General features: G+C 36.5%; 1 protein-coding gene across 2 annotated transcripts; it reads left to right on the top strand.

Annotated features, from left to right (window-relative positions):
- The first annotated feature begins 1,370 nt into the window (after positions 1 to 1,370).
- LOC131978003 (kynurenine--oxoglutarate transaminase 3-like) lies at positions 1,371 to 13,816 on the top strand. Of its 2 annotated transcripts, none has more exons than XM_059341494.1 (14): positions 1,371 to 1,497; positions 3,645 to 3,735; positions 4,145 to 4,206; positions 5,890 to 6,034; positions 7,757 to 7,906; positions 8,027 to 8,113; positions 8,213 to 8,335; positions 8,448 to 8,568; positions 10,930 to 11,006; positions 11,093 to 11,182; positions 11,286 to 11,472; positions 13,255 to 13,331; positions 13,458 to 13,544; positions 13,646 to 13,816. In XM_059341494.1, the coding sequence occupies exons 2-14, from the start codon at positions 3,646 to 3,648 to the stop codon at positions 13,697 to 13,699; spliced, it is 1,350 nt and encodes a 449-aa protein (XP_059197477.1). In that variant the 5' UTR covers positions 1,371 to 1,497; position 3,645; the 3' UTR covers positions 13,700 to 13,816. The 2 variants fall into 2 exon arrangements, with proteins under 2 accessions (XP_059197477.1, XP_059197476.1); XM_059341493.1 differs by having other exon boundaries at positions 1,449 to 1,588.
- Positions 13,817 to 14,325: the final 509 nt, after the last annotated feature.

Here is a 14,325-nt window from a genome sequence, read left to right on the forward strand (position 1 = left end):
GATTGAAGTGGAAATTATTTTTTAATACTTTGTAGACAACTATTTTCATTGTGGACTTTGCTGATTATCTGCTACAATATTCAAGTAATTATTTGATTAGTAAAACTTTGAAAATTGTGGGAAACATGTCACAATCACCCAGAGACCAAAGCATTTCACAATGTTTGTTTTGTCCAACCAACCAACCATCCCTCAAAATTATGGGAAAAAGGATTCAGAATGATAACAATAGAAAGGAAAGCAGCAAATATTTACTTTTCGAGAAGTTGGAACCATAAAATGCTTTGTATGAAAAAATGAAAACAATTATCAACAAATCATTATGAAGCTCTAGTGAAAGTTTAGTCAGGACGACCATCTCGTTGCATGCCTAGATTAAGTTTTATTCTCATACAATCAATATTCACTCCGCAGGGCAGGGCTGATGCCCCTTGATTACAAATCTCGCTGTAGAGTCTAAGCGCCAAAGACTTTCTATCAAGACCAAATGATCCCATATCATCTGTTGAGATATAGAAATGGCCACATATATTTTGTTACAATCATCACAAATCTATATTCTAGCATCTCATGTTATCTGTTTAATCATGTTTTGATAAACTTTTTTACTAAAATAGTCTTACAGTCAAACTCATCCTATGTGTTCTGTGTACATATATTAATTTTGTAATGAACTAAAGCTAGAGATAAATGTAATGGAGTAAAAAGTACAATATTACCATCTGAAATGTAGTGGAGTACAAGTAAAAAGTTGCATGAAAAGAAAATACTCAAGTAGGCCGAAAAGCACCTTTAAAGTGTAGCCTACTAATGTACAGTACTTGAGCAAATGTAGCCAACTTATTCCACTCTGACAGCTTTATATTATAATCAAAAATGTATTGTGAAACATGTCTCCTCAGGCTGTCTGCCTGACTTGAATGGTCATGTCAACAGTGCATTCAGGGCCGCTTCGTCTGATGTTCATGGGTGGGACTGTTTGGCTAGTGAGCCTATAGTCACTACTAGAGTACAACAGGAAATTTGCCTTGCTCAACAAATACACAGCAACAACTACAAAACACAGAAAATATCAGATAAGACTACTTAAGTTGTTATTGTGCAAACCACAGAGCTTTCTCAAAGGTGCGTGAGGCGGGCGTACACCACTTCTTATACAGTCTATGCACTTCACCCATAGGGTCCATTCAACTCGGGGCTATGCTGCCTTTAGGGTGACTTTGTAGAAAATCTACAAGCTGTTTAACGTTGTGAAACGTGTTTTCAGTTCTTGTGTGAATAAAATATCTGTTATAACTGTGTTATTTTCAGCATAGTTTTTTAACTGAAGCCATATTTACTTCGTTAATTCATGTCTATTGCCCGTGACCTACATGTAAACATTGCCAATGTCCGACAACCTCAAACGTTGCATCACTTTCTCCAAAGAGGACGTCTCCCCCTCCTGATCTGACCGCTGCACTTCACTTCACTGGAGCTCAGTGTAGCGTCCGACAAGTAAGTTATAGTTGCTGACCTGGTGGGGAATTAACGATAACATCTAACAGACGAAAAACAGATGCTGCCATGACCGCAGGTCATTGCAAGGGTAAGCTGACGCAATGGCCCAGCCGTTAGTTTGCATTGTTGGCTATCGCTAGCTAGAAAGTGCTAGCTAAAATAGCTAAATGTGACAGGCGGTGTGTAACGGTAACGACAGCACATGCTTTACTAACAACATACATGTCTCCTGTGGTACAATGGAGCAACAAAAACCTGCCGAGGTAGATAACGGGGTTAAAAACTGCCCTACAGTGTTCGCATGGGTTGTCAATGTATCAAAAGCCCAGGAAATGTGTAAAGTTTGGCTAACTGGGCTAACTGTTAGTTGCTAAGGACTCCCTAATATCTGGATGATATCCAGATATACTTGTTTATAGCACACTGGCGCCATCTGGTTGGCATTTAGTGTTATATATTGTCACACTGTTAAAATAATCGCCTAAGTAATTTTTTGTCAAAATTGTTTTTTTTTGGCTAAATCATCTCCTCATGACGCCGGCCACCTATGGTAAAATCACCTACATCCTCAGTTGATCAGATCATGTGATTTTACCCCTTTAAGATCATCACTTCTTCGACAATTTGCCACATTCATAGACATCAGATAAGAACCCAGCAAAGAAGAGCTAGTTTGTTATCAGTTTAGTTTATCAGTGTTTTATTGTTGACACTAATATTGGTAACACTTTACTCTAAGGTGTCTACATAAGAGTGACATGAGCGTGTCATAAACATGACATGGGATGTGTCATGAACATTAATGACACTTTGAAGTAACATAAATGCTCATAATACTTGTCATGTCATGTTTTTATGACAGGCTTGTGTGACTCTTATGTAGACACCTTCAAAATAAACTGTTACCATACCTTGCTTAAGTCACAAAGGCATGTTCAAAAAGTTGCCTAAGTAATTTATTTCTCTTAAGTTACATAATTTACACACAGTGTTATTACTATGCCAATAGCCATCCTTTGTTACATCCTTTTTGAGTGAAATGATCAATAAATGTCATATGTTACACTTCTGGTGAATTTCTTTGTGTTTCGTGCACAACTTCAAAAAAGTGAGTTAGGCGATTATTTTAACAGGGTGACGACATATTAAAACAATATTTAAGTTATTAAAAGTTCTTATTTCTGATCACTACATGTGAGAGTAGACATAAAACTAACTTTAAGAAAATGCATTTTCCAACCTCAGGCATGTAATTCCAATCATAATTATGAATGTTCTCCTCAAGAAAAGTAATTTCGAGTTCAGCCCTTCGACAACTCGGACTCTGTGAATAAGATCTGAAAAGATATTCAACAAAATTCCTGTTGAACCTTAATAATTTGGTGTTGTTTTATATTACTTATTTAGGTCGAGTGTTTGTGTTGTTTGTTGTCAAGTGTTGAGCAAGGCACCTAACCTAAGCATGGTGTGTTCACTGGTTTGTAAACAGGATCGGTTGAATGCATGAGGTTGAATTGTGGTTACTAATAAGGGAATCTTTAACCATTTAACTAACATTCATTCATATATATCTATATTTTTCCAAAAATGTCATAATCAGAATTTGATTAGGCTTCATATTTTTCTTTATATTCTGTAAAATTTACAAAACAAAAACACGCATTTCTTCCTCTCAAAATATTAATAAAAACTATCAAATAACATGGTTGAACTTGAGTCTTATATTTAGAGGTGTCAAAAATTCAGCCATGTCCAGAGTCGTTTTTGCTAAACAATGGCTTTCTATCATTTATTCATGCATCAGAGTTGAAATGCTAAGCCATGAACATAATGAATTCCTCACATCTTTGGATCAGGGCAAACCTGATATTAAGTTGATTGTTATTTTGATGTATGAAGGGTTTTTTTTCTTCAGATACACATTAAAAATAAAAGTTAAAATTGGTCAGATCTGTTGTGACTTTTGTAACAATTGCTGTCTTATAAAGAGTGGGAAATATCAGTAGCATGAACCCAACAACAACTACAAATAGACATACATCAAGCAACATTGAGCAACATTCAGTGTGACAAAACCAAACATGTAGACAGTGCCCTACGGTTATAACAGTTTTTTTTATTATTTTCTCTCTCTTTTGGTGCAGCATGAGCATAGCACGACAAGTCCTGAATTGTTCCAAGTTTGCATGTCGTTCAGTGGACATAAACTGCAGGAGACGGTTTTGTACTACACAGGTAAGTCCACCTAAAAACTCTTTGAAGTTATCTGTTCTGCGTAGTACGCTATGAGGTAGTTAATAAACTAATTGGCAGGATTTACCGTAAATTAAAATGTTTAAATGCGAAGTTGGACAGGTTGGATGTACTATATGAGTTAACTACTCTGGCTTTAAAAGTCAGTATGTTGACAAGTGCAATGAAGGTATAGTCCTGTTAAAAATAGGCTGGATATTGCTGTCAAAACATGCAGTGCTGTCGACAGAGCTGTTACACAACTGGCCAAAGTCCTGGTGTGTTAATGTAGCAAAGTGAGCGGTTGATGATTATTTAAGTCCTTCCACTCAACTTTTTTAAATGCAAAATGTGAATAGTCACTCAATAGGATGTTAACTTAAGTGCACTGCATGTTGGTTTTGTGTTGCAGCATACAATGACCTCAAGACACACGCACTCCAAAAGAATCGAGGGACTGGACAAGAATGTCTGGTAAGTGAAAGACTAAAACATTCCTCTCTTTGTTCGGAACAACAGGAGAGGAGTTTTGTTCACAGACCTGAGATCAGGTTTCCATTTTACACCATACTGTTAAATGAAAGCTAGGATGAGAGGGTGGGAGAACGCACACTAGTGTTGGAGAGGTGCTGACAATGATGAAAGTACCAATGTGAAAGAAGATAGTTTGCAGCTGTGTTGCAAATTGATTAAAAAATAATAATAATAATTTACCAATGTTTCTACATTCCTCAGGGTATAATATTATATACATTATATTGCAGCTATTAATGCTATGAGTGTACATTGATCTTACTTCACATTACATTAACCTGTTACCATTCCTATGTATATACCTATATACCTATCTTCATCAAATTTGAACTGGGAGTAGGTAATATGTTATACTTTGACCCCATTGTGTTTTCAACCCCATAAGTCCCAACTATATTGATATGCTGGCCTGTATTTACCAGAAATATTCAGGTGGACAATAAAAAAACAGATTTTTCAAGGTGTTTCAACTTACGTCATTCAATAACAGTAGTACTTATTGTTATTCTGACTCTTTGGGAATAAACTCCAGAGTGTTACCTTTTCAAATGTGACCAAAACCACAGATTTTTTTGGGTATGTCTTTGATATGTGTTTTTTAAGGCCTTTTTAAGGTTATTTTGCAGGAACGCTAAGGGGTTAAGCCAGCCAGATTCCTTATGCTAGTCATGAGTAAAGTAAGTCTAAACGGTAGGCTGTGAAGTCCAGAAGCCTTATATTCTTTATGCTATTTAAAGCAACTACAAGGAACTTTTTTGTGTGTTGAGATTGGTGGAGATTGAGCAAACTACCAGAACCAGGCCAACAACAGCAGAAATCAACCTAACTTTCAATAGAAGCATTATCCTCAAAAAGTACCAAGAAACATACTTAAAGGGTATCCACAGGGTCTTAAAAAGTCTTAAAAGGTCTAAAATTCTCTTAAAATCTTATGAAATGTCTTCAACATGATTTTGAAAGGTCTTAACATTACTTTTATTTAAAACAAATGCATGAACTTCAGTCTTGCATTCAAATGTTTCAATTTTTGGAGGATGTTATAACATAACTTCAAAACTAGAACTAAGTACTTGTGCCCGGTCAGAATTTATCGAGCACAACCAGCTAGTGTGCTGTGCATAGCAGCGGAGAAAACTTAACGAAAGCCCACAGCTAAGCCAAATGACTTAGTAAGATGGGTGAGTGCAAGTTCAATGAATTGCTGCTCCAGAACGAACACTTTAATGCATTGTTGAAGCCGGTGGATGGAAACGTATATGAAGCACACTGCACCTTCTGCAAGAACTTTGAAACTTGGAACATTGGGCATCGAGACATTAGAATCCTATGGTCACATGGATTTCAAAACGGGTCTTAAATTGTATTCATTATGATGTTAAAAAGTCTTAAAATGTCTTTAATTTGACTTGTTGAAGTGCAACAATGAAGGTGGACTACGTCTTGCACTATGTCTCTCCAATTGTAGTGTGTTAATATATAACCATCACACTTGTTTGGCTGTGCCTGTCAGTCAAATAGTTTTGGGTGAGAGACTGAAGTTTAGTTTAGCATTCTGTGGCTGTTTTTCACCAGAAAAGTGGTCAGAAGTCTGTACAGTTACAGCTTATTTCATTATTAATTCAGGGTGGCGTTTACCTCAGTGGCAGCAGACCCATCCATCATTAACCTGGGCCAAGGCTATCCAGACATCTCTCCACCTTCTTATGTCACGGAGGCACTAGCTGCGGCTTCATCAGTGGACAAGATGAACCAGTACACCAGAGGCTTTGTAAGACTGATAAACCTACTGCAAACACTCTCCACCCACAACTTCTTGTTTTTGGACCTGATTATATAACTTTTCTTATATGTGTTTCTAAAATTTGATACTTCATATTTTACTTTTAATGCCCCTTTACACTGTGTGAGTTTGAGTGTTGCCAATTGTAATATTAATAACTATCATTACTTGTTATGGCAAGTGGTCAGCTGTAATTTAGTATGAGTGATATGCATTATTGTTATGCATTATTGAATCAAATTTCACAATCAAATATAAATATAGAAATTGATTTTTCAGTCTAATTTTACACTGTAGACAAAATTAATTGTTTGGTAATGTCATCTCATATCCAACAATAACTGACATTTTGCTCAACTACCAGCTAAGACTCTATGTTCTATTAACCCTGTAAACCCCACAACACGGTAGTTTGAAAGGCATGTTTCTCTTTAATTAAAAAAAATCACCAAAACTACATCACTTATTATAACTTGTGTAACTCTAAAAAAAAAAGAAAAAAAGGAAGAAATGATCTCCTAATTTTCACATTTCCAGCGGATATCAGGCATGACATCAGGGAAAATAACCAAATCTAAGCTTGAAATACTGATATTCAACATGTCTCATTAAAAAATGTATAAGATAAAAATATACCATTTGCTTTCACCAGATCCTTTACAAAACATTAAATTCTGCACTCCTCAGCGCAACTGTCTATTCATGAAGTTCAGACCAACAGTCATGTGACAGAAATTCAGTGAAGCTTTAACTGAACTGCAGGCAGCGCAAAGAAAAACATGTTGGGCCCCAATTTTTTCCAACATTGGAAACACTTAAGGGAATAAAATGGAATCTAATACTATATGATTTTTCAAAGCTTTAGTGAACTAAATTATCAAAAAAAAAAATATATTTTTCTGATTTATTTCTTTATTTATTGCAGTGAAAATCCAGGCCATAGTGAGTAAAATGTTCATGGGTTCAGAAGGTTAAAGCTATAGTTTAATTGTTGAGTTAAGAGCTACAGTCAGGGTATCAGCGGGGTCTTTAAATGTCTTAAAACGTCTCAAATCCAATGATTTTAATTAAGGCCTTAAGATGTCCAAAATTCTCTCAAAAATCTCATAAAATGTCTTAAATAAGATTTTGAAAATTCTTGTATATTGACGTTGCTTTTATTTAAAGCAAATGCATAAACTTCAGTCTCGCTTTTAAATGTTTCGATTTTTGAGGACGCTCCAAAACGGAACTAAGTACCTGTGCAGCCTGGTCACAATTTATCCAGCACAACCAGCTAGTGTGCTGTGTGCCACCGTGTGTATTACAGTAAGAGTAAGATGGGTAAGTTCAAGTTCAATGATTTGTTGCTCCAGAACAAACAATTTAATGCCGGTGGATGGAAACATATATGAAGCACACTGCTGTTTCTACAAGAAAACTTTGAAACTTGGAACATTGGGCATCATGGCATTGGAATCTCATGGCAAATCAGAAAAACATAAAGCGGTCATAAAATGCCAGCAGCAAACGCTTTCAATCAGCAAGTATTGTTCCACATTTTTTTTACCAGTATGGATGTGAAATGGGTCTTAAATTGTATTCATTATGATCTTTAAAAAAGTCTTAAATTTGACTTGTTGGAACCTACAGAGACCCTGAACAGTATTCACTGCCATATTTTGCTATTGCCAGACATCCACTATTTACTGTATTCTGTTGATTTGCAAGGGTCATCCGTCTCTGGTGAAGGCCCTTTCTCAGGTTTATGGAAAGGTCTATGGGCGCCAGATTGACCCCTTCAAAGAAATCCTGGTCACAGTTGGAGGTTATGGTTCTTTATTCAGCACCATGCAAGGGCTGGTGGAAGAGGGTGATGAGGTAAGGACATTTCTCTGTCTCACACATGCTCGTATACATAAACATTCATACAGTATATACATCTGCAAACATACTCCCAGTATTTAAAGTATACTTATTGTGTAATGTTTCTTTCTCCAGGTCATCATAATAGAGCCTTTCTTCGATTGCTATGTGCCGATGGTGCGAATGGCAGGAGCCAAGCCTGTGTTGATCCCGCTACGCCTTGTGAGTTAAACAGAAAGGCGCAGATGTTTGTGATAAATCTTCAATATCTCTTTTCTAGATTTTATGAGTCCCAACACAAACTTTTTTTTTACAATTCAGAAGTCTGGAAAGAAGACAATCACAAGTGCTGACTGGTTTCTTGACCCAGATGAGCTTTCCAGTAAATTCAACTCCAAGACAAAAGCCATCATCATCAACACTCCCAACAATCCTATTGGGAAGGTAAGAACACATCACAGTCGCCCCTCGTTACATCTGAGAGATGTAAACACTTGCTGACTCGACAGGACAGGAAAAACGAGTGCTTTCAGTCGTTTCTGTTCTCTTCCTTCAGGTTTTCACAAGAGATGAACTGCAGATGATCGCAGACCTCTGTATCAAACATGACACTCTGTGCTTCAGCGATGAGGTTTATGAGTGGCTCATCTACAAGGGACAACAACATATCAAAATCGGTATGCTCAACATAAAAGTTCTCAGATCTTCCCAGATCTTGTATATACAGACATGGAAAAAAATATTAGACCACCCCTTTTCTTCAATTTCTTGTTCATTTTAATGGTACATTTGTTTGGACAAAAGAGACATAAGAGTTTAATTTAAGAGATGATACAGAGCCATATTCCATGGTTTTCCTGATGATGATTTTGGTTATTATCTGCTCTGAACAAGAAATTGGAGCAAACAAGGGTGGTTTAATCATTTTTTCAATGACTGTATATGGTTCTGTTCTTTAGGGATGGAAATGTCTAAAACATGCAGCAAACATTGTTTTGGGCACAAAGTTATTGTGAGGCTGTGAGGAACCAAAGCAGTAAGTGCACTCATAAAAAGACAAGTTAACATAATTTATTCAAGGGTTAACTATTGACTGCGGTCTTATGATTTATGCAAATATGCATTAAAATGCTTTAACAGTACTTTTAAAAACCAGTTCTTTGCGTGTCCATTGAATAGGCCTTAAATTGCCTCATTCTACCCTGAGGATCATTAAAAGTTAGTTAGTTACTTTGTACACTCCAGCACAGAAAACATGAAATGATGTTCTTAATATTGACAAATTAAAAAATATTGTTACTGGCCTTAAACCTTGTGCATTTCTTTTTTTAAAGTTGCTTATATGTTTTTTTACATAAATGTCAAAAGAAATGTAAAAAAAAAAAAAGAAAAAGAAAGAATTGCCATACGACAGTCCCTGGCCGAGTGGTTAGAGGATCTGGCTTGTAAGGGTCGCCAGTTCGAATCCCAGGACTGACAGTTCAAGGACTGAGGTGCCCTTGAGCAAGGCACCTAACCCCCACTGCTCCCCATGCGCAGTGGCCCTAGCATGGTGTGTTCACGGGTGTGTAAAGGATGAGTTAAATGTAGAGGTTGAATTTCCCCATTGTGGGACTGATAATTTAATATAAAATTATATATTAATTAGATATAATCATTATTTTCCACTCTGACTAAGTTAAACCCTTGATGCAAATTAGAATTATATTCTATATACCAAATCCTAGGGACATTTTTTTTACTCTGAGATATGTCAATTATTGGGGAAGTTTGAGCAAGTTTATTTATACTGTGCCCCACATTTCATCAACAAGACAATTCTAAGTGCTTTACATAAAATATTAAAAGCACATTTAAAAACAATGAAAAATAGTAATTAAAGAAATAAGAGAGAAGAAAAAGCAACAACACTGATTTTAATGCATTGCCTCAAAACTGCAGCAATATCAATAACTCTAGTGGAAACCAGGAAAGTAGCATGTGTTGTAAACATAAGATAATGGCTCTATATTTTGGAATAAACTTCATCTTTAATGGACGATAAACAGAAGGTCTGATATAATAGAATGCATGATTTATGCTGTAATTGTTATGGGATTAAAAAAATGTGGTTTTAATGGGACATTTCTTGCCCTTAAGGTTCTGTCTGTAATTAGATACAAAGTTCATTATAGAACAATTATTGAAGCTGAGGATTAGCTTCTGAAAGAAAAACAAAAGAAAACAGCTTTGCCAAAACATAAGCCATACTGTATGCCTTAACAGCCAAAATGACTATTAAACTATTAGAGTCTACTAGACTATTAAAATGCAAAAATTGATAGATGAATGTCCAAGTTGTAATGTATAGTGACATCGGACACCGCTCGGCACTTATATCCCTGATCGGACACATCTGCAATGCCGCACTTTTGGGTGTTTCACTGTCATTTCGAAGAAGATCGCCACCACCAGTGTAGGTAGAATTGATTGATACATTTTTAACAATCTACGTGTGGAATTTAGTTCATGTACATGGAGATTTACATGTCTAATTACAATACAAAAGTATCTCTGATGAGAGAAAGCAGTAAGAATGCTTGAGCAACACACAGGCGATGCTCTTAAAAGTACATCTGTATATTTACTGCACTGTATTTTATTGTGAAGGACGGAAGTACGGTCCAGGTGTGTTGATAATGATGGTTGATATCGGTGATATTTGTTTGGCTAACCGAGAAACATCCAATTTCCCCCAAAAAACTCAGCAGCCCCCATTGTTTTACAGCGAGGAGATGGAAGTGTCCGATGTGGGATACAGATAGCACGTGGCTAATTCATCGGCGTTAGCGTCCTTTAGCTGACTCTGGTAAACCCAAGGCTAATGTACATGGTTAAAACGATAAACAGTCTGAAAGATAAGAAGTTAGACTTTAGTTTCACACCACTTAATTTATTGGATTGTTTATATTAGTAGTTAGAGTGAAATTTTGATAGAATGTTAGCCAAAAGCTGTCCGATGTGGGATACAATGATGCTATAAATGTCTTTCTCTTTAGCCACTCTGCCTGGAATGTGGGATCGAACAATCACTATCAGCAGTGCGGGGAAAACTTTTAGTGTGACTGGATGGAAGGTGAGAAATCTGTGGATTCAGAACACAATTTCTGAAATTCTACAATCAGTTCTTTCATGTCATGTAGTGAAACTCTTGTCTCCTAGCTGGGTTGGTCTATAGGACCTGAACACCTAATGAAGCACCTTCAGACCGTCATGCAGAACACTCTGTACACCTGCCCGACACCTTTACAGGCAAGTTTGTTCAGCTCTCTCTGGCATATGCTCCTTAAAATCCAAAGGATAATGCTATTGTGTTTTTAGTCTGAAATGTCAAGCTCTCTGTTTCTCTTCTCAGGAGGCTGTGGCTCAAGGTTTGCTGCGGAACTTTGAGCTGATGGATCAGCCAGAGTGTTACTTTTCATCACTGGCAGAAGAACTGGAGGACAAGAGGGACCGTCTCGCTGCCATCCTACAGGAAGCTGGTATGACTCCTGTCATCCCAGACGGAGGCTACTTCATGCTGGTGGACGTCACATCTCTAAGTGAGTTACCCAAAATTAAACTGGCATCACAAGCACATTTACACTGCTGTTGCTTGCAAGAAGTGTTGACAAATACAGCTTGTGTACTTAGTTTTAGTTGGTTCAAGAAAAAATGGAAACTTAAGCTCACAGAGTGAATAAATAACTTATAAAGTTGTCATTGTGAGTGGAGAATTCACACATATTTGAAGCATAGGAGTTTGAGAATGTGCATTTTCAATGTATGGAGTAACCATAGACAATGGAAAAAAGTGGATGTAGTCACATTGACATCATCCATTGGTTTGTGGACCATCATGGTGTATGGTATTTGCCATTTATGACATTTTTTTTTTGCACATGTGCAGAATCGATTTGGAGCCATTATTACGCTATGTCACCCTAATACAGTGTTTTAAGTCCAACTGAACACTGAACAAGACTTTTTTAAAGGAACCAAAATGTTCCAATTACCTTTGATGAACTGAAAACACAATGAGAAAGGGTTCAAAGTCCAAAGAATACACACAGTGCACTGTGGTAGCAACCTGTCAATCACAGGGTAGCACTGCCCTAAACCCTGCTTTATCATCCATTTTACTCTAATTGGTACCATCATTCACAGAATGAACATCATGCTGTATTGAAGACTTGAAACTACTGATTGAGAACTCATCATGACAATGTTTACTGAGGTAATAAATCAAGTGAGAAATAGAGACATTTCCTATTGACTTACATAAAAACAGACTTCTTTTTGCAACCAGCGTAATCTCCCACTGCTGCCCATTAGAAAGAATGCAGGTTCAAGGCACTTCTACACTGGCTTCAGTTTCAAGGCCTGGTGGTTGCTGCTTAGAAGTAACAAATAACTAAAATAAATAACTAAAAAACAAAAGCAAACACTGGTTTTGCTGAAAAAAGAATAGTATTTTTTTGTAAAATATGGTTTTAATGAATAACTTAATATTTATAAAGGCGAAACAAAGATTCAGAGATATTACTACAGGCCATATTAAAAACCTTCACTGTTTACAGAAATTGCTACCAGATTTTTTTTTTTTACATTGCCTAATGCTACTTAAAAAAAGAAAGGAGTGTAGAGGTGGGAATCAACAGAGGTCCCACGATACAATTTTATCCTGATACTTGAGTCACGATACAATATTATTGCGATTTTTAGAATTTTGCGATATGGTGAGTATTGCGATGCGACATATTGCGATTTAACTGTTAAACTGCATTTTGTGTCCACAAAATTAAAGTCAATCAAGAATTGTTTTGCCAAATAAGAGAGAAATCTCAGTCTGTTCATCTCACTTCAGTGTTTTTATTTCCCCACAATGAGAGTCAAACCCACAAACTGACCAACAAAGTATTAAGTCAGACTGAACTGAACTGATATCAAACATGTATGGACGACAACAACCGCAGCATTTTCTCAAACTTTCCTCAACTTTAAGCTTCACTGCTCTGAATTTTATTGAATGAAACATAAAAAAAGCCTAACTTTGCAATGTTACTTTGACAACACTTGATGCCAATAGATTCCTTAGATCTTCTAGTCTCATTTGATACCAGTATCTCCAGTATATTCCTAAAACTGAGCCCTATATTGCCTCCGGAAGAAAAAAAAACTTGATACTTGGCGGCCATGAATCGATATAATGTTGCCATGCAAAATATTGCGATACTATGCTGTATTGATTTTTTTCCCCCCACCTCTAGTTGATACAATCTAAAATCCTGGTATTTTATCAGCAAGTTGGTGGAGTATTCATGTGTGCTCTGTGTTTATTGCAGATCTGGACCTGTCACATATGGGTGATGATGATGAAGCCTACGACTACAAGTTTGTCAAGTGGATGATTAAAGAAAAGGTACATTCATTGAGTTCATTTGATTTAACGTTCTGCAGTATCCAGTACTTCTTAACTCTAACGTAGATGCACTCACATTGCAGTATTTAAAAAAAAAAATGTTATTAATAATACAATTTTCCATAGAAACTGGCAGCCATTCCAGTCACCGCGTTTGTTGGAGACGAGTCCAGGAAACATTTTGAGAAATATATTCGCCTTTGCTTCATTAAGGTAAACACAAAACTGCTTTGTTACAAACCAAAATGATCTAATAAAGTAAATGTTGGCCACTTTTCTCTTACAAAAAACAATATTTTCCTTTGTCTTAACAGCAAGATAGCACCCTCGATGCAGCAGGGGCCATCTTGAAAAGCTGGAAGAAGTGAATTCTGGGAGGAGGAACAAACCCACAAGAAATGGATAAAATACTCATATTAAAACTATCCTACAGTCTATATTTTGACCTGTTTTCAGGGAAAATAAAGTTTTTGTTAATTCTCTAAGGTTTGAGGTGAAATAACTGTAATGATCCCTTACTCATTCCTATTGTCTTACTGTTTAGATATGGTTTTTAATAAGTTAATATTTGCATTGGGGTTTGATATATCGGACACATGGGTGAGCAAGGGGCTGCTTTGACTGTATCTTCCCACACACAGGTGTTGGATTGGAGTGTGTTGTGATAAGCAGCGATGGCTGGTCGAGTGTTTTTTAGAAGAAATGTTTTATACTGCGTATCAAAGTCAAGGAAGGATTCTCAAACTGCTGAATTTGAAGGATACCAATGTTCTTTCAGTGAATTTCCAAGGATGCCTGTGTATCCTCAGCACGCCTTGTGTACCCATAATGCTTTGAACACAATGGTCTCCCACAGTGGTGGAAGAAGTATTCAGATCTCTTACTTAAGTAAAAGTACTAATACCACACTGAAATTACTCCAGTACAAGTAAAAGTCCTGCATTCAAAATGTATTTAAGTAAAAGTACAAAAGTATCAGCATCAAAATGTACTT

The sequence above is a fragment of the Centropristis striata genome, chromosome 9, assembly GCF_030273125.1.
Source record: "Centropristis striata isolate RG_2023a ecotype Rhode Island chromosome 9, C.striata_1.0, whole genome shotgun sequence".
NCBI classification, from domain to species: Eukaryota; Metazoa; Chordata; class Actinopteri; order Perciformes; family Serranidae; genus Centropristis; species Centropristis striata.